At 49.7% G+C, this 20,216-nt stretch overlaps 1 protein-coding gene across 2 annotated transcripts; it reads right to left on the minus strand.

Annotated features, from left to right (window-relative positions):
• Positions 1-2,791: 2,791 nt before the first annotated feature.
• Positions 2,792-19,020, minus strand: Tfap4 (transcription factor AP-4). 2 transcript variants are annotated; one of them, XM_051181319.1, is made up of 7 exons: positions 18,454-19,020; positions 8,966-9,131; positions 8,776-8,874; positions 8,217-8,387; positions 7,149-7,289; positions 5,575-5,730; positions 2,792-3,868 (listed from the first exon to the last, which is right to left on the minus strand). In XM_051181319.1, exons 1-7 carry the CDS (start codon positions 18,540-18,542, stop codon positions 3,674-3,676), a joined length of 1,017 nt encoding a protein of 338 aa, XP_051037276.1. In that variant the 5' UTR covers positions 18,543-19,020; the 3' UTR covers positions 2,792-3,673. The 2 variants fall into 2 exon arrangements, with proteins under 2 accessions (XP_051037276.1, XP_051037277.1); XM_051181320.1 differs by having other exon boundaries at positions 18,513-19,016.
• Between the last annotated feature and the right edge of the window lie 1,196 nt (positions 19,021-20,216).

Consider the following 20,216-nt stretch of genomic DNA (forward strand, 5'->3'; position numbering starts at 1 on the left):
TTTTAAGGTCACACATGAAAAGAAACCGTGACACCACCATCTGACCCACTAGAAGCGGCCTCGAACCGCCCGGAGTCTGCCGGACAGGCCGCCTGTGGGCGGGGCCAGGAGAGCCTGCGGGCGGGAACGCCTCCAAGGGGAGTGAGCGCTGAGGGCGTGGCTAAACCCGGAAGGGGCCGGAGCTCTACCGCTCGAGGACTTCCACAGCCTACTGAGGAGACCGCCTACCACCGCAGGCGCCGGCGCTTTTCCGGAGACGAGATATTTCCCTTGGCTCCGCCCCAAGCCCCCCTCCGGCCTATGGGACTAGAGCAGAGACCGGAAGGAGGCAGAGCCTGGGTCCCGCCAGAAACAGGTATCCTAGGTGCACCGCGCCCTCTGTTGATGTCATCAGGAGTTGCATAGAGCTAGTCCTGCCGACTACCTCATACCTAGGAAAAATGAGGCAGTATGCTACCTAAAGACACCAGACTCAAATGGCTACATACTCTAAGACTCTTTAGAGTTTGCAAAAAGCACAACTATAACAGAAATATACCAGGGCAACAACACGGACTGGGGTGTACACTGACAAAGTACTGGTTCCTATCCTGATGATGTCTACTCCATAAAACAAAAAACAAAGCTCACAACCAAGTGTGGGTTTCAATTAATGCAATTACACTGTTTCGTGTGTTTGTTTTGTTTTTCGAGACAGAGTTTTTCTGTATAATCTTGGCTGTCCTGGAACTCACTTTGTAGACTAGTGATTCACCTGCCTCTACCTCCAGAGTGCTGGGATAAAAGGCATGTGCCATCACTGCCCAGCTTCTTTGTTTTTGATTTGTGTGTGTGTGTGTGTGTGTGTGTTTGTGTGTGTGTGTGTGTGTGTGTGTGACAGGATCTCACTGTGTAGCTTTGGCCAGCCTTAAAATTATTATATACATATTGTGCTGACTTCAAATTCACAGAACCACTCACCTGCCTCCTGAGCATCACAGTACATGTGTGGACATCAGAGAACTTAGAGGAGTTAATAATTCTCTTCTTCCACCATGTAGGTCCTGGGACCAAACCCAGGTAGGCTTTGTAGCAGGTACCTACATGCCAGCGTCCACTGTTTTGTTTTGAATACTGAGATTGGTGGCTAGAAGGGATGGTAGGGTGGGTAACAACATGGCTGTTTTACAGAAAGGGGCTTATTTTGAAGTTATTTTGGAGACATTTTGCAAATAGATAAGTTTATCAACATTGTGAATGGATTGTAGTTTTTTTTTCCCACAACAATGGTTCCTTTTAATTGTGTAATGTCCATCTCTTTAATAATATACAATAAAATAATTGTACTTTAATGTTTGGATTGACTGAGATAGCCCTTTCTAATTTATTTTCTTTTTAAACCTTTTTATTGAACTATACATTTTCTCCCCATTCCCCTCTCCCCTTCCACCCTCCCCAATGATCCCCACATTCTAGGTTCACTTATAAAATGAGGAATTTATGCCTTGTGAATTTCTAAAAGCATTTTTACATTTTTTTTTCAGGGTTTCTCTGTATACTAGACCTAGCTGTCCTACAACTCACTTTGTAGATCAGACTGGCCTTGAACTCACTGAGATCCTCCTGCTCTACCTCCCAAGTGCTGGGACTAAAGGTGTGTGTGCACCACCACTGCCCTCAATGTATTTTTAAATGTTTCAGTTCTTCCTGCCTTGGTATTGAATAAGTCCATGTCCAGAGGCATGCTGGGGATAGAAACTGACTTTTCTGCTCTGACCTTAGTCCTGTGCAGTGAGCATAAATGAGTGGGCCACATTGTGTAAAGTGACCTCTAGTCACAAGAAGGTTAAGCAACGAATCATTTTAACAATTTTCTGAAAAGGAAACAGGTTCAACTGAGCACTGGCAGACCACGGCCACTTACATGGCCTTGTCACATAGAGGGTGCCTTCCCTCATACAGATGAGAACACTGGCCTCAGAGGGTAGGAGACTTGTCCCCCAAACTGTAGCCTGAGCAAATCCATCATGCAGTCTACATGTCACTATTGTGTGCCAGATAACAGAAAACGGCCTTCTTCCCATAGTCGGGCAGTGTCCTCAGCCCCATTAAGAACAAGGAACAAACTTTCCTGGAGTCTCTGTTCTTTTTGGTTTTTGTTTTTCAAGATAGTTTCTCTGAGACTAAAAGCATGCACCACCTGGAGCCTGATTTTATCTGTGCCCATTCATCTGAACCTGTAGGCACCACTGTTGCTTAACCACTAGGTGCTGCTCGACATTTGCATGGGGTGAGGAAAAAACTTCAGGAAAACACCGCCATCCTCGAGTGTCCACTGCTCTATAAGTAACCCCCCAAATAAACTCAGTTACTTCTAGCACCCTGGCCTGGCATCCTTGGGTTGTTGGTGCTAGCCAAGATTGGAAACAGGTCTTCACTCACAAATCTCTAGGGGGGTTGTTAACTGAGGAGAAGAGAGACACAGGCACACAGACTTAAGTGGTCAGGCTCATGAACCTATCAGAGCCTGTAAGCATCTACTTTCTTCCTCTAGTAGTTAGAAAGTGTTGCTCAATTGTTCTTTCCCTCTCATGGTAGTTGAAAGAAGTCAGGAACCACTACCTTCACCCCTAGCACACATCCCATTGTTGAAGAGTATTCCAAGTAAGCCTGTGGACTGAGGATCCCACTCTCTTCATTGCAACTTCCCACACAACTCAGGAGTGCCATTGTGTTCAGTCATATCCCTCTGTCTAGGCTAAGCAGCCCAGGCTAGGTTCCCACAACAGTACATCCTCAAGAAATACAAAACTAAAAAACAAAGTACAAATTTTATTTTGTTTCTTTACAAAGGCACAATGGCCTCTTGGTATTTTGTTCCCTACCCCCACTTTCTTAACAAAATATAATAGCTTCTCCCTGGACACAAAGACCTCAAAATTATAAAAAAAAAAAAATTTTAAAAAAGGAAAAAAAAATACAGAAAATACAGAAACCAAACCAAAATAAAACCAACAACAAACAAAACAAAAAGAGAGACAAAGACATTTTTGGGGTCAATGATGGGAACCCTGGAGGGAAAGGTGGAAGTGGAGAGTGTGGCCAATTCTGGTGCTGAGGTGGGGAGGGAGGGGGAGGAGGAGAATGGCAGCAGCAAACCCCAACCGAGAAACAATGTAGACTCCGGGTCCCCAGAAAGCCCCAACCCAGCCTGACCCCCAACCCATGTAAGTGCTTAAAAGAGAAAAAAAGAAAACTAAAGAAAGGAGGGAAGGGGGCGGAAGACTGACAGTCTTGGGCTGGCTCTGGGGAGGGAGGAAATACCTTGGGGTTTTGTTTGATTTTCCCTGTTCTTAAAAACACGTTTAAATGGAAGGAAAACAAACAAACAAACAAAAAAAGCTTTTTGGCGGAGAGAGGCCTGGCACCTCAGTGTCAGCTTCCCCAGCCCCAGGGCCAAGGCCCAGCCCTGGAGTCCCGATGCTCCCACACGTGCTATGCCCCCCCAACCCCGGGACCTGGGCTTGGGTGGCTTCGATCAAAGGTCGACTTACAGTATTGAAAAAGAGGTCATAAAAGAGACCCAAATGACATCATAATTTTGTAAAAATTTCTCACTCAATCACCCATGTTTCTCCCTGTTGTTACCCCGGCCCCCTCTGACCCCCAGAGGGAGAGGAGGGCTGGGGGGTGGTCAGGGAAGCTCCCCATCCCCTAAAGGTTCCTCCCGGCTCTGGTCCATGGCGTCGCTGTCAGAAGCCTCGGAGTCCGAGGCGGTATCAGAGGTGGGTGCCTCTGGGCAGCTGCGGACAGACTTGACAATAACTGCTCGTCTCTGTTCCTCCTCCAGCTCCTGCTTGTCCTGGGTGCCCTCAATGTGCTGGATTGCCTGGACAGAAAGGGATAGTCTATTAGGAGACTCAGCTAGGGAGACCAGGCCAGCCAGCTCAGAGTGGAGGCCTTCAGCCAGGGGCTATCTGCCCCCAAAACACATACCCCAGAACTCTTCAAAGCAGGCAGTGGAGTTGAAGCCTGGCTTCCAGAAAACCATAGCTCAGAAACTCAGTAGTTAAGAGCACTGGGTGCTCTTCCAGGACCTGGGTTCAATTCCCAACACCTACATGGTGGATCATAACAGTCTATAATTCTATTAACAGGAGACCTCACACACTCTTCTTGCTTCTGAGGGCACCACAAATGCATATACACAGACATAAATGCAAGCAAAACATTCATAAACATAAGAACAATAAAGTGAAATTTAAAGAAAAAAATGATAAACACGGCTCATGTTTCTATACCATGAAGTCTGTATCAACTAATTGAGTTTTTTGCTCACAGCACTGGAAGGAAGCCTAAGTACTACCTAACCCATATAAAGTAAAAGGGGCTGGGAAGGGTAATTCAGTCTGCACAGCACTTGGGAGGCAGAAGCAGGCGAATCTTTGTGAGTTCTAGGCCAGCCTGGTCTACAAGAGCTAGAGCTAGTTCCAGGACAGGCTCCAAAGCCACAGAGAAACCCTGTCTTGAAAAAAACAAAAACAAAAAAAAAAAAAAAAGTATGAGGGCATGGGTTCAGCCCTTAGACCCATTAAAGTCAGGCGTGGTGCCATGAACCTGTAATGGGGGGAGGGGGGTCAGAAAGATCCCTAAGGCTCACTGACGCCCATCCTAATTGGTGAGCAACAAGCTCCAGCAACAGTTTCCTGCCTCTTGGTCTTTGGCTCTTTCTTAACAAAATAAGAGTAGCTTCTCCTTAGACACAAATATCTCAAAATTATAAAATAAATAAATACAGAAACCAAACCCAAAACAAAACCACCACCAACAAAAAACAACAGAGACAAAGACATTTCAAGGTCAATAATGGAAACCCCCATAATGAGAACATTAGGAATACTGTGTGTGTGTGTGTGTGTGTGTGTGTGTGTGTGTGTGTGTGTGTCTGTCTGTCTGTCGGTCTGTCTGTCTGTCTCATACACAGAGATAGATATTTGCTCAAAAAATGTAGTAGACATCTTTCATGTATGATATATATGTGTGTGTGTATACAGACACATAAACACATATATATACACACAGATATATAAAAATCTTTTCTCAAAAATAAAACAGTGAACGTCTTTCTCCAGCATCTAGCCCAATAAGTATAGTCCCTGCCCCTCATCAAGGAAATTTCTCTGCAACGGATAGACTGTTGCAAAAAACCACAATCTCCAGGCATGGTGGCTCACACCTTTATTCCTAACATTCAGGGGGCAGAGGCAGAAGAATCTCTGTGAGTTCGAGTCCAGCCTGGTCTACAGAGCAAGTTCCAGGACAGCCAGGACTACACAGAGAAACCCTGTCTCGAAAAAAAGAAAACCACAATCAATGAAAATGCAGACTGTGGAGCTATTCCCAAAGGATGCCTCTATAATCAAACTCCCAAACCTAAGGCTTGGGGATCACTGCAGAAGAGGAGAGGGTCAGGGACACCCCACACACACAAAAGATCCATCTTGCTTTTCTTCCATCCCCTATTCCCAAGTCTCCAGTAAAAGGATTGTCCCCAAGAGTCATCCCCACAAGCCTCCCTCCCCTGAGCCCAAATACCTGCACAATAGTGTCCAGATTTTGCCGGGATGTAGAAACAGAATTGATGACTGAGGAGGGACCCATGGTGACAACGTTGATGTGGTGGGAGGAAGGCGGGGCCGGTGCAGGCACAATCACTGTGGGGTGGTGCGTTGGGGCTGGAGGGGATAGAAGCTGCAAGACAGAAGCCCTCAGTCTCTCTCCCACCCACGAACCTTCCTTACTCACAGGGCATCTGCTCATGTAGATTTTAAATGTCCTCCAAAGCCCATGTGGTAAAGGCTTAGTCGATGGTGTGGCAGTATTAGGAGACAGAAACCTTACGAAGCAGAGCCTAAGCTGAGTGTGGTGGCACACATCTGTGGTCACAGGATGATGACAAATTCAAGGCCAGTCTGGGATAGTGGGTGAGTGAGTGAGTTCAAGGCCCACATGGGATACATAGCAAGGCCCTATCTTAAGAGAATAAAATAATAATAATGGAGCCTGGTGCCAGGCAGTGGTGGAGCACACCTGGTGCACTCGGGGTGCAGAGGAGACAGGTGGAATTCAAGGCTAGCCTGGTCGACAAAGTGAATTCCAGGACCACCAGGGCTGCTACATAGAGAAGAAAGGAGAGGAAGAAAGGGGGAGAAAGAAAATGATGAAGAAATAATGGAGCTAAGTAAGATGTTCTTTAGGCATATCTTCCAAGAGGACAGCAGGAACCCTGATTCTTTCTTTTTCTCTCTTTAGTTTTCTAGCCATGAGGTGAGTGGTTTTGTTCCTGCTATATATCACCTCACCACAGGTCCAATCAATCACAGTCTGAAGCCTTCAAAACTTGAGCCAAAATACCCTTTTTCTCTTTATAAAATGATTATTTCAGGTGCTTGTTACACTAATAGAAAGCTGGCAAGCAGAGGGGGGCCTGCCAATTCATAACCCACCATTCCCCTCTGACACTACCAATGAAAGGAATGGCAGCCTGGCGAGCAGCGTCCGTGCACCCCAACCCCCTGGTCCCTTTACTTCCCGTGTCAAGAAGCACTTCGGAACTTAATAAATAATTGTTCAAGGGTTTACACCCTGGAGGGGCCTAGTGGTGCACGCCTTTGATCCCAACACTTGGGAGGCAGAAGCAGGAGGATCTCTGTGACTTCAAGGGTAGCCTGATCTACAAAGTAAGACCCTGTCTCAAAACAAACAAAAAAAGAATATAGAGTCTGTCACTGGGATGTAGCTCAGTGGTAGAACGCCTGCCTGACATGCAGAAGGCTCTGGAGTCAATCATCACCACCACACACAAAAAAAAAAAAAAAAAAAAAAAAAAAGAGAGAGAGAGAGGAGAGGGAGGAAGGAGAGCACAATTCCTGGATTAAGACAGAGGGTTCAAATTCCTGCTCCTGGGCAGTTATCTGACCTTTCTCTGGCTCATTTCCCACAGTAATAAAACACTATAACAGCTCAAGCTTCAAAGGGCCACTGGGAGGATTCTCTTCCATGTTCTAATGCTCTCAAGACACCTAAAACCCAGCACGCCTGCACTGTGGTCTGCAGCTTCTGAGGTCCCAGACACAGGTGGTGGGGCCCCATCTGGATCTGCTGCTCACCTGAGTCCGCAGGTGCTGCTGTTCCCGCTCCAGCTTCTCCTGGTGCAGCAGCCGCACCTGCTCTTGCTGCTGCTGCAGCTGCACCTGCTGGGCGATCACCTTGAGTTTTTCCGGGTACATGTGGGCCTCAAGGGAGCGCACCTGTAAGGGAAACATCACAGCACTCAGGTGGGGCAGGATCACACCTGCTCTACCCGCTGCAAAGGCCACTTATCCACTAAAACCTCAGTCCTGGGCACAGGGCCACCCTAAACTAAAACCCTGGCAGAGAGCGCCCCCTTCAGGACACACCAAAGGCTCTACTTCACTCTATTCTGTCTCTACTGTTCCCACCGGCTCCTTTCTTGCCTGACAGATAGCTGGTCTCCTTATAGAAACCACGGAGCACACCCTGGGAAGCCAAGTCAAACCCTTGGTAGCACCACAGCTCCTGTACAGTCTTTCTCGGCTGCAGTGCTTTGAATGTGCTGGGGGTTACGCCCACAACTTATGTACTAAGCACTCATAAATGAGCTAAACTCCTCAGCCTTCTGTTGCATTCTTACACCTTTATGAAAAAATTTAAAAAAGAAGAAGGAAAGGGAGGGAGGGAGGCAAGGGAGATAGCGAGGGAGGAAGGAAGGAAGGAAGAAAGAAAGGTTTCAGACAGTCAGCGCTATAAAGAAAAACTCTGTCTTGAAAAAACAAAACAAAACAAGAAGAAGAAGAGGGGCTGAGGAAATGGCTCAGCAATTAAGAATACTGGTTGCTCTTCCAGAGGACCTGAGTTCAATTCCAGGAACCACATGGTGGCTCACAACCATCTGTAACAGGATCTGATTCCCTCTTCTGGTACACGTGAAGACAGGTCATTCATATGCATAAAATAAATATACTTAAAAAAGAAAGAATCGTTGACTAATGCTTTTCACTCCTATGCAAATGGAGACCCTGGAGAGCAGTGCCTACTCCTAGGCCAGGTCAAGAACAGGCACTCTTGAAAATATTTGAAGGGAGGAACAGAAAAGACTACAGAATCCATCCTCTATGCCTGCGCATCACACCCGCCAGCAGAGGGCGCTGCCTCACCTGCTCCTCCAGCATCATCCGCACAGAGCGCTCCTTGTCCAGTTGCTGCCGAAGCTCAATCATCTCCCTCCTGAGGTCCTCAGCCTTCTCATCCTCCCAGATGTCAGGTGAGCCAATGCCCTCATCCTTATCTTCTGCCCTTCGCCGCTTGGGGGATGAGCCACTAAGCTCCTGGGAACCCCAAGAGGTGGGGGAGTGAGCTGACACTCCCATAACACATTCAAAGGTCATGGAGCTCTACTACAAGCCCCCCAAAGTTACCCAAGACAGGTGGACTCATACTGGGGAATCCATTCTGCAAATCCACCAAGTAGCCAAATGCCAGGAAAGCCAGGAAAGGAAGAATGGCTCAGCTTTCTAGAACAGTCACCTGCTTCCTCCAGAGCCTGCCCCACTGTTCTTCACAGATGAAGAAACAGGCCTAGGCAAGAAGTAGGCAGGTTCTGTGGGCAAGGTAGGTTGACAGCCATACATGCATCCCAAGCTAATAGTTTGGTTAGGATATGCACACACAGAAGAGGGAGGCAGGGTACTACAGGGAGGATTCTCCATCTGGTACCTGGATAAAGCGCTTGAGCTGTGTATTCTGCTGCAGGAGTCTAGTCTTCTCCTGCTCGAGAGAGAAGATGTACTCTGCTGTCTGCTGGAGAATGGCTGCCTGAGAGCAGAAAGGAAAGAATCAGACTGATGGTCCTCTCCCCATGAGAGCACGACACCTCCTTCAGGAAGCCCTCCCTGCTCTTGCCCACCTTGCTGAGTTTCTCTCCATCTGTGTGGGGAATGAGGGTCTTGAGGGATTGGAAGCCTGCATTGATACTCTGCATGCGCCTCCGTTCGTTGCTGTTGGCAATCTCCCGCCGAATTCGCCTTTCCTGGTCCCGCTGGGTCTCAGGGGTCAGTGGAATGTTAGCAAGGCTGCCAGGGAGAACAGAAGATTCAGGATACATGTCCTCTGAACTGTACCCCCAGGAGGCCCCTGTTCTCATAGTTCATCACCAGAGGGCCCTGGATATAATCTGCACCACTTCCCTACTATAAACAGTGCCTGAGGGACTCTGGCAGGTCAGCCCCGCAGATGACAGGGGGTTGTGTGTGCCCTGGAATACCCATTGGACTAAATCAGCTGCCTATGGACACAGGTGGTCTTTTAAGAACCCATCCCTTCCCTGGCTTCTTTCCCAGAATTCTCTCCTCTAGAAGAGACTCTTAGCAGTGCCAGGATATCAAAATACACATGTTCACAACTATGTAGGCCTACCTGCCATTCTAATATCTACCTAGCCAGGCAGGGAAAGCCCAGAAACCTGCATGGCTAATCCCTATGATTCTAATGCAAGAGACACCTGCTCTTAAGATACTTCGAAGCTCCTGCTGTGTATCTGGACCATCTCCTTCAGTAGCTCATACTTTGTCACCAGTCCTGAGAAGACATCCCTTGTCCTGCCCACTGGCACAGCTGTTTCCAGCTTAAAGCCGCAACCCCACCCACTATGAGATTCTATAAAGGACAAGATAGGCAGCAGTCACTCCAGATGGGACACAGGGTCAACCACCCTTGGGGACAGACAGTTCTGCTTTAACCTGACCCACTCCAAGGCAGATTCCCTCTGCATAAAAAAAGTGAGGCTCCCAGCATGCTGTGGAGGATGTTACCACATGCTGCAGGAGGAGCAGCCAGCCAGCAGGGTGAGAAAGAAGGCAGCCAGCATGGAGGGCCAACGCCACTGCTCCCAAGGGGTGGGCCTGTGTGTGGCCTGGAGGAGGTATGGCCCCCCTTCTTACCCTCCCCTGCAACTCCCCCTCCCGCCCCTGGCCTGATGGCTTCCAGATGCTGTGCTCTCTGCAGAGGCCTTCGGCCCCACCCAAAGCCACAGCCCTGGCCTCTTCCTGAGGGGGCCCTCCCAGGGTGACCTGTTCCAGGATACAGCCAAGGGACAATATACCCGTGGGTCTGGAAAAAGAGGCCTCTGACACCTCTCACCGCACTGATGTGGAGGCTAAGGTCAAGGGCGTGCAAGATCGAACTCTCTTGCAGTGAGCTGGCTCCTGCCTCTATCCCCAGGGAAAACGGGCTGCACAGCAGCTCAGGAGGGAAACACATCTGCAACAGCTGGGAACAGCTGAGGCCTGTCCGGCCCCACCCAGCCCACCCCATCTGTCCTGCCTCAGCCCCCTGAAAGACCCTAGGAACATCCCTGCCCCTTCCAGGGCCTCAGCTTCCTCTCCCAGCAGAAAGGATGGACAGCTGGGAATGAGTTCCCTATGAGCCACTGCAGGGGGCTTGGAGGCAAAGCATCCCCATTCCACTTCATCAAGCCAGGTCCCTTCATTGAGGGCCTAAAAGTCCAGGGCCACATACCACCCAGAGTATATGACCTTCTCCCTAGTACATGTCCCATAGGACCTTAGGAAGCCCATATCTCCCACTTGACAGATGAGACTCCCTACTCGTCCCAGGTCCAGCTTCCCTGCTTCAGGCCAGGGTCCCTCCCTTCTCTCAGCCCCAAAAGGAGAGCAAGGGGGCATCGGGAAGGAGACAAGGACTCAAAGCAGGACTAGCCAGAGATGTTCCTCAGTCCTTAGAATCTGGTCTTGAACACACCTCCTCTGGAGCCAGTAGGCCCTGTAAGATGAAGGCTCTGCAGCAAGTAGGTGAACCCCACAGGTCTTTGGGGGATAAGAAGGGACAGAACGGATATAATGGCACAAAACTATAATTTTAGCACTTAGGAAGCTAGAGCAGGAAGAGGAGTTTCAAGGCCAGCCTGGGCTACACAGGAAGACTCCTGTCTCAAAAAAAAAAAAAAAAAAAAAAAAAAAAAACAAACAAAGAAAAAAAGAAAAAAGATGAGACGTTAGACATGGTGGCAATATGCCAGTAATACCAGCACTTGGGAGGTAAGTGCAGAAGGTTAAGTTCAAGACCATCCTCAACCTCATACCAAGTTCAAAGTCAGCCCAGGCTGACTCCATGAGACCCTGTCTCAAAATTAAAAAGTGGTTGGCGGGTTTTGGGGATTAGAGAGACATCTAAACAGCTAAGAGTTCCTGCTGGTCTTCTCAAAGACCTCCATTTGGTTCCCAGAACCCACATCAGGTGGCTCGAAACTGCCCATAACTGCAACTCCAAGGAATCAATACCCTGGCCTCTGTGGGCAACCTACACATAAACAATATAAATAACTATGTACATATATATGCATACATACATACATACATGAGAAGTCACAGAAAGCAAGCTACCCAGTCAGTGACTATATTCCCCACTCCGCCCTAGGATTGATATAGGAGTCTCCCCAACAACTCACCCAGTCTCTGGGCTCTGCTGGTGATGCCCCAAAGGCTAAAACTGACCTAAGACAAGGATCTCAAAACACCATCAGGCTACCCTGAGGGCTAGCCTGTATTAAAGGCCTGAGAATACAGGAGTATATTTTTTAAAAATTAATAAACAGTGTTAAGGCTATGGTTCAGTTGATAGAGTGATTGCCTAACATTCTCAAAGTCCTAAGTTTAATCCCTAGAACTCCATTAAAAAAAAAAAAAAAAAAAAAAAAAAAAGCAGTGTCATACATCTGTCATCCTAAGACTAGGTAGAGGCAGGATGACTGGTTTTCAAGGGCATTCTGTGCTAGATAATAAGAACCTGTTGTTTCAAAGAACCAGTAAGTAGGCTAAGGGCATTTGATTCCCAGGTGAAAAGGAGAAAGGTACTGCCACCTACAGTAAAAGGTGGCACTGGGACCCCAGAGTAGGGTAGGGCAGAACACTCTATACCATCCCATAAACTGCTGGTCGGCTTCCCCAGTAAAGGAGGGTCAGGTACCACCTATTCTATGCTAACTCTTCTTATTGTTACTGCTCTTGTGACAAGTTTTCGTTTCTTTTCTTTTCTTTTCTTTTCTTTTTTTGGGGGGGTTCTCTGTGTGGCCTTGGCTGTTCTGGAACTAGCTCTGTAGGCCAGGCTGACCTGGAATTCAGAGATCCCCTGCCTCTGCCTTCCTAGTGCTGGGGTTACAGGTGCTATCACATGCCTGGCTTAGTCGTATTATTCAGACTTCTTTCTCCCTGGTTTTTGCTGCAGCAGTGAACCAGATATGGCTGTGCTGTGTAGACAGCCAGAACAAGGCAGAGTTGGCTCCTACAATTGGGTGTGCTCATACATAATCAGAGGCTGCACAACTACGTGTGCATAACTGACCTGCAAGTGCAGACTCACCCTGATGGGCTGGCAGGACAGGGTACAGCTCCAAGCAATCCCCTGCAGTGCCCATCAACTCAGCTACACTTGAAACTGTAGCCCTGAGGGCTAACCTTAGCCTCTGCCATCCCCCAGGACATGCACTAACTGGAAAGCCCAAAGGAAACCTCCAGCCCAGCCCTGAAAGGGTCCATCACAGAACTCCCACAATAAAGAGACCTTGGGTACCAGACAGTGCGCAGGTCCCTTGACCAACTCCTCAAAATCCTCCACACGGCCTCCTTACTCCAGAACCAATTGCTAGTTTACATGGTCATCCCTGGACTTAGCTTTGAGGAAAGAAACTGTCCTTGCAAAGCTACAATTCTGCATGGGGATTTGGGACTGCCCCAATGCCTCATCCAAACAGCCAGGAAAACTCTAGCTGACAGTTACAGGCTGCACGCTGACCAGTGGTTATAACTAGGGAAATGTAAGTAAGCTAGCTAGGTGCCCTAGTGGGTAGAATGTGAGCTGACCGGGAATTATGATGATGAAATGCAAATCAGCTATCCCCATCACTGACCCCACACTGGTCACTTCCAGGTGATACTTAACTAGAAAAAAATTTTCTTGCATATATGCCTCGAAGTTTCCTATAGCTCTTTCTTGGTTTTGCAAAAGCAAATTCAGTAAGTAATCACATGGAAAAGTCCCCCCCCCCAAAAAAAAAAACCTTCAGTGTCCCCTTGGTAAGCAGTGAGATTGCTGAGCATGGGATGAGCTCTGGCCTGTAATAGCAGCAAGATTGCTACTAATCAGGGTTGTTTGGCTTCAGGAATAAGGAACTGGGCTGACGGCCAAGAAACAGTTAGGCCACCCAGCCATGAGTTCTAAGAGCAGAACCATTATCCCTTGTGAAGAATGGCAGCACCCTAACCAGATGCTCTGGAGCAGAAGGCAGGTGGTGGTTCACATCTGGATCCCTCCCTCATCATCAAGCCCAGCCTAAGGCCAAGTATCCCCATCACCATCTAACTTGCCACCAACTTTCTTTTCATATGGCCCAAACCTGCTTAGTATCTGCAAAACACCTATGTCCAAATCAAACGCAGGAAAGGCCACATGGGATCTCTCCCATACCCAGGAGAGGGAAAGAGAGATGAGCCCCCCCCCCTCCAAAAGAGGTATTCTTTCTCTATCACAGGCCCACTGCCTCTATAGCCCTGATAGCCCCTGACCAACCTGCCACCCTCCCCTTGCCTGAGGACATACCATGCCCAAGTGGTTCCTGTCACAAGCATCTCTTCTCCAACAACTTCAGACCATGGCAGGGTAGCCTGCACAAGGTGCAAATGCCATCAATATTTGCCTTGACACTTGCTAGCTGTGGAACCTAAGCCACTGAAAGCTCCCTGTCTCAGTTTTCTCCACTTTTATAAAGTGGCCATACTGCCTTATGCAGGGTCATGGTGAAGTCTAATAGAAACCAAAGGAAATGTTAGTATAGCAAGAGGATGAGAAAGAACGACCTGTTTCCCCGGAGGTTTTCACCCAGGTACCCTGCTGACAAAACCCTTCAGCATCCTGAATGGGTGAACTGCCATGGACAGGGGTCAGGACTCACTCACTCATTGCTATGTCCTTAACCCCAGCATCAAGCTAGTGCTTCATAAATACATGACCAGAGAACAAGCAAACATGCCAAAGTTCTTTTCTTTCTTTCTTTCTTTTTTTTTTTTTTTTTGTTGAGACAAGGTTTCTTTGTGCAGCCCTAGCTGTCCTGGATGGAACTCACTCTGTAGACCAGGCTGGCCTTGAACTCAGAGATCTGCCTGCCTTTGCCACTACCACCCAGTCATGCCAAGTTTCTCTCTCTTTCTCTCTCTATGAAAGCAATTCATTTCATAATTTTTATGTGCATTGATTTTGTTTGTTTGGTTTTTGCTTGCATGCATGTCTGTGTGAGGGTGTCAGATTCCCTGGAACTGGAATTAGAAGCAGTTGTGAGCTGTCGTGTGGGTGCTGGGAATGAACCCAGGTCCTCTAGAAGAGCAGTCAATGCTCTTAATGGCTGAGCCATCTCTCCAGCCCCTGCCAAAGTTCTTAATACTCTCTAATGATGCCACCTTCTTTTTTTCTTTTAAGATGGGATCTCTCCATGTAGCCCTGGCTGGAACTTGCTATGTAGACCAGGCTGGCTTCAAACTCAGAGGTACCTACCTGCAGGATAGAGGGATTAAACTCAGGGCATTAGGCTTGTCCACAGGGACCTTTACCCACAAAGTCGGCTTGCCAGCCCTTAAAGGAGCTTTTATAGGATTTACAAGATACCCAGGTGACAGCACATGCTTGAAGCTCCAGCACTTGGTGGATAGAGGCAGGAGGATCAGGTGTTTCAAGGTTATCTTAGCCTACAATCAAGTTGGGGGCCAACCTAGACTAAATAAGAACCTATCATTTATAAAGGGGGTGGGGATGATTAGGTGATGGCTCAACCATGAGGACATGAATTCTGATCCCCTGCATCTGCAGCCTCAGAGCTGGGGTGGGGTGAGACAGGTGGGTCCCTGGAACTCCTTAACAGCCAGGCAGGGGCACCAAATTGGTGAGCTCAAGGTTCAGTTTAAGACCTAAAAAACAAGGACAAGATGCTCGTTGTGATAGTTTACAAACAGTAGGATATGCTACAGAGGAGGCAGGAGGATCCTAAATTTGGGGCCATTCAAGGTACACATCTGGGCTGGAGAGATGGTTAAGAGCAATTGACAAAACTGACTTTTATTCCAGAGGAACCAAGTTTGATTCCCAGCACCCACACAGCAGCTCACAACTGTAACAATTCCAGGGGATCTGATGCCCTCCTCTGGCCACTGAGGACAGGGTACACATGTGGTGCACAGATATGCACACAGGCAAAACACCCATAACTTTCTTAAAAATTGGAATTAAAAAAAATTAAATAAAAAATATAAATAAAGTGGGGAATGTTAGTTCTCAAACTCAGGACAAATGGCTGAGGCGCCTATTTAACATCAGAAGGGATGCTGGTTACCTGGTTCTGCCAACATCCCTCAGTACCTGTTAGAGTCATCCTAGCTGGCACACCCACCCCCAGCCTCTGATCCCTACTTAACTTCAACCACTTTGGCTTCTGGCCTCTTTCTCTTTGACTCTGGGTTCCCAGGTGCTCTTTTTTGCTCCCCCTCCCCAACCTGCCCTTCCCACCTTCTCATGGCCTCATTCAGTCTGGACCCTTCAAGATGCCTCTGGCTACTCTCTCCCTCATAGCTACAATAAACCTCCTCAACCACACCTAGGAGCGGTCATGTCCTCTTTTTTTTTTTTTTTTTTTTTTTTTTTTTGGTTTTTTGAGACAGGGTTTCTCTGTTGCTTTGGAACCTGTCCTGGAACTAGCTCTGTAGACCAGGCTGGCCTTGAACTCAGAGAATTCACCTGCCTCTCCCTCCCAAGTGCAGGACCACCAATGCCCGGCTTCATTTTTTTTTTTTTTTTTTACTCATCTGGTGCTGAACAGGAACAACTAAAGAAGTCATTCAACACTGACCTGTGACCTCCATATGCAAGCACACAGTTACACACACACACATACACACTTACAAGCACATAGTCACACATACACACAAGCACATGCTTACATGCACATTCACTTAAAAGGACAGAAACCACCATGCATCTGCTTTTCAGAGTCTTGAATTTCACCTACTAGGCACTTCCTATATCTAATTCTCATAAAACTATTAGGCAGCAGGTCCAAAACTTCAAACAAAACTGTGCCATACAGCTTCTTCTAGATGGCCCAGGAGGCATAGGAATCAGACAGAGAGAACCTAGCTAGACAGGGAAGGGTGGAGCAAAGTCCAATAACCTGAGACAATCCACCCTAATGTCCTGCCCAACCCACATACTATCCTGGACAGGCCCTCCCAGCTGTGGCTCCAGCTGAAAACGAACACACATAGAGGCTGGGACTCCAGTGAACAGCCAACAACTGAGTGCAGGACAGCCTGTGAACCTGCGTACCTGTAGGCAAGTTATGGTACTTCAATCACTAGACCTGACAACACCCAGTACTTGGGGAGGGGGCCACTGGAAAAAGGGAGAGAGCAAAACCAGAGCACTCAGAGGTTCCGGCAAGCAACCAAAAGCCCCAACTATCTCAAGCCTATGCAGGTTCAGAACCTGAACGACCTCTCCGGAATTCAGAGCACATCAAACCTCACTCCCCACTACCCAGACCAGCTCAGAGAAGCCAAAACTACAGCAAACTAGAACTCAAGTAGGCTGTACCATTTGCTCTAACTGATCCCTTTCTTAGCTTCTAAATCCATCTTTACAAGGAAACCAGAAAATAAATCAACTCACAACAAGATTGTTATGATTCAATGATAAAGTCCTATCAAGTGAGTCCCCAGAACATTTAGTTTTGTTGTTGCTGGGCCCTCCAGGTGGGCCTTGTCCAAGTGCCTGCTGAGGGTGAGGAAGGGGAATCACAGGAGGGCTGCCATCTGCTAGATTCATGAACAGGCCATCTACCTATCCCCTAGATATTGGCTCTCAACTTGAAAGTAAAGTGGGATACCTGCCCGGATTTTATACCTATGCAGCAACCTGCCCCACAAGCGTTACTGTCTACCAGCCTGGGCAACTAGGCGGGCTCCTCCTCCTTCAACCCCAGCCCTGCCTGACTGGGGTGTCGGAGCACGTGGCCCCAGCCCTAGGGAGCCATTACGCTCCTAGAGCAGCGCGGCAGGCAGGAAAGGGATCCTAGGTTTCAAACTTAAGCGCGCTGGAGAAACATCTCCTTGCGTGCACCACCACCATCCCCGCCCCGACCCAGCCGGCTTGTAGGGTTCAATGAATGCATGCCAGGGCCGACTAACAGAAGTTCCAGGCTGAGCCTTTAACAAGAGTCCAAACTGATTCGGCCACTGGTTGGCCGCGATTTGCTAGTGGATAGATCTGGGGCAACCTAAGTAAGGTCAAGCTCAATAAGCGGTGTCTAGGGAGAGTTTGCAGACCTCCGACGACCCACCCGGCCAGGATACTCAACGCTTTGCATTTATGATTAGGGAACAGACGTGGGACCGCAAAGTTTGCAGAGGAGACCCACATGAAACAGGGAATAGACTAAAACCTAGAAGCAGACTCAGGTCCTCCTTTCCCAAAACGCCTCCCACCTGGCCTGCCTAATCCACCCAGTTGGCTATAGCAGAGCTTTGTGCAAGTAAAGCGTGGCCCCGAAGCGCCTACAAGTCCCACAATGCAGCACCGACCCGGCATGGAGAACTACAGCTCCCGCGAGGCCACGCGCGCAGAGGTCCGCCTACTCCAAGAGGGCTGCAGAGTCACGTCCAGGCCTCGCTAGTAAACAGCGCCCGGGTGCGGGCGGCGGGCAAGCAAACTAGTGAGTGCCAACGTGTGGGGGACCGCGACTTCCCTACTGGCAGCGCGGCCACTACAGGTCCACGTACGGCCCTCAGCCCCAGGCGAGCACACCCCCAACCCTGCTGCAGCCCTGCTCTCTACAAACGCTCACACCACCCGGCTCTCCCCGCCTCCCCCACCCCAGCCTGGAGCCGCGGCATGGCTGCATTGTAGCTGTCCTTAGGCACGCCCTGGACCCCCGAAAATATCCTTAGAAGAGGGTTCCCAGAAAGCGCGAGGAAGCAGGGAAAGGAAGGAAGCCAAAGCGGGCGGGGGAGGAGGAAGCGCGGGGTAAAAGCCACCAGCAACAAGCATGGCCGGGACTGCTGCAGCACCACGTGGGTCTGTTTGCAATTTACAAACGTCGCGACTCGCCCGCCTGCAGCGGACAAAAGTGGCCAAGGCCTTTCGGGGTCCCCATGTTCCCAGGGAAGAGGGTCCCCAGGCACCGCGAGCCGGGCACACGAGACTGCAGCCGACCCGGTGGCTAAGAAAGCCGAGAGAGGACGGAGGCGCGGGGCCATGCGTGCGCACACGCGCACCCGCCCGAGCGGGCTGGCCGGGGGCTGCAATGGGAAGAAGGGGTTGGGGGGGAGGAGCAGTACACACCTACAGAGCCCTCCTATCACTTCTTTCTCTGTTTTCCTGAAATGTTGCAAAGAGGGCACCTTCTGAGTGGGCACCATGAAATACTCCATAGCGATAGGCCCCCCTTCTCTGCACGAGCCAGGTCTCGCGGTCAGCCGGAGAATGCAAGATGGAAATCCGAATCAAAGGGCAGCGCCAGACGGAGGTGCAGAATCGGCCGGTCCCAGATGCTGGCGGCGGCAGCAGCGGCGAGGGGAGGGAGGCGGGCGGGAGGGGCGGGAGGGAGGTCTCTCCAGCCTGCCTCCCCGGGCGTGTGTATGTGTGTGTGTTTGCAGCTGATCAGATGTCTGTTTCAAGGCGGGAAACAGCTGGTGAAAACTCAGCACTCCCCCGGCCTCCTTCCGCGGAGTAAGGAATTGCATGTAAACAAAGGACTATTTGCAGCGCCCCCCCACGGGCGGCTGGATGCCGGGGCTAGAAGGGCGCAGGCTCCTTGCAACCGACTGCAACCTGGGTCTGCAGACCTAACCCCGGGATCAGGGGTTCCCGGTTGCCAGCTGACTGTGAGGGACACGGTGTGAATGGAGTGAGCAGCGGCCCAGCTACATGCGCCACTATGGGTGATGAGGTCCATCAGCTGACAGGTTGGCAAGCGTAGCTAAAAAGAAAGAAAGAAAAAAAAAAAAAAAAAAAAGCCTGCCACAGCGCGGGATCCCAGGCTGTGCAGCCCAGGGTCCAGTGGGAACTGCCCAGCGCAGGGTCTATGCGCACCGCTGCCCTGGGGGACGCGCGCTGGGCGGGGCTGCAGCAGCAAAGGGGAAGGCTGCCTCGGGTGCGTGCTTTGGGCTTTTGCTTTTTCATGATTGCCACTGCACAGAGAGGAGCCGCTCTGGCGCGCTCCCTTTCGAGCCGACCCGGGCCCCCTGGAAACTTGCGTCATAGCCACGGCTTCCCACATGTAACTTGGGGCTAACTCTGACCACCCGCCAGCTTCCTCCCTCCGTCTCTGCCTAGCTGGCTTCCCGGCCCAGTCTCTGGCTGGAGCCTAAGAATTACAGAGTGCGAAGGGTACAAATGGCCAAGGCAGGTATGCAGGGCACCTCGGATGCTGGGACTGCCCTAGGAAGAGAGAGAAATCGGGAAGGAAGGGAAAGGCGGAGGCAAGCCAAAACAGCAGCGGCCCTAGGGGGCAGGCTGCCAGAGCAGCCCAAAGATCCATTAGAGGTCTGGTGGTGGCTGCCAGGTCCTGTCCTGGCTCCTTCACTACCTTACTTTCCGGCTTCGCGCTCAGCAGGCTGCAGCTTCTCATTCATGGGGAAGGCAGAGTGGAACTTGCTCCACCGCCAGAGGGCGCTCCCTACTATGGGGGACCGTGATGGTCTGGGCGGGGGGGGGGGGCACTTTAGGGGTGAGCTTCCGTCCTCTTCCACGCCCCCATCTTCCGGTCCCAGGCCTTCCCCAGGCTGCTTGAAGGGCTTGGCCCCAGGCTCAGGAAGCCCACGCCTGCCTTGGAATGTCCTCACTCCTGCTCAGCGCCTTTCCCAGCTCCATCCGCTCCAGGGTTCCACCCAAATCGCGCCTCTTAGTTGAAATGCTTCTATTAATAATAATTGTTAGTTATTATTAGGAAACGTTGTTATTGGATATTACCAACATCCAGGACATGCCTAGTTAGTTTTGCAGGCATATTTGTCAGTCTTCACATCAACCTGTAAAGCAATATCTCTAAGTTTAGATCCCAGATCAATTAGCATTTAATTCCCAGGGAGACTTAAAATTCAGCA

Source organism: Phodopus roborovskii, unplaced genomic scaffold (genome assembly GCF_943737965.1).
Source record: "Phodopus roborovskii unplaced genomic scaffold, PHOROB, whole genome shotgun sequence".
In the NCBI taxonomy this organism is placed as follows: Eukaryota; Metazoa; Chordata; class Mammalia; order Rodentia; family Cricetidae; genus Phodopus; species Phodopus roborovskii.

Bases quoted from the DNA above. Each gene is read 5' to 3' on its own strand.
- Tfap4 (XM_051181319.1), bottom strand. From the start codon at position 18,542: ATGGAGTATTTCATGGTGCCCACTCAGAAGGTGCCCTCTTTGCAACAT. The intron at 9,132-18,453 runs GTGTGTACTGCT...TCTCCCTGGCAG, and splicing joins GTGATAGGAGGGCTCTGTAG to CCTTGCTAACATTCCACTGA. The intron at 3,869-5,574 runs GTATTTGGGCTC...CTTTCTGTCCAG, and splicing joins ATCTGGACACTATTGTGCAG to GCAATCCAGCACATTGAGGG.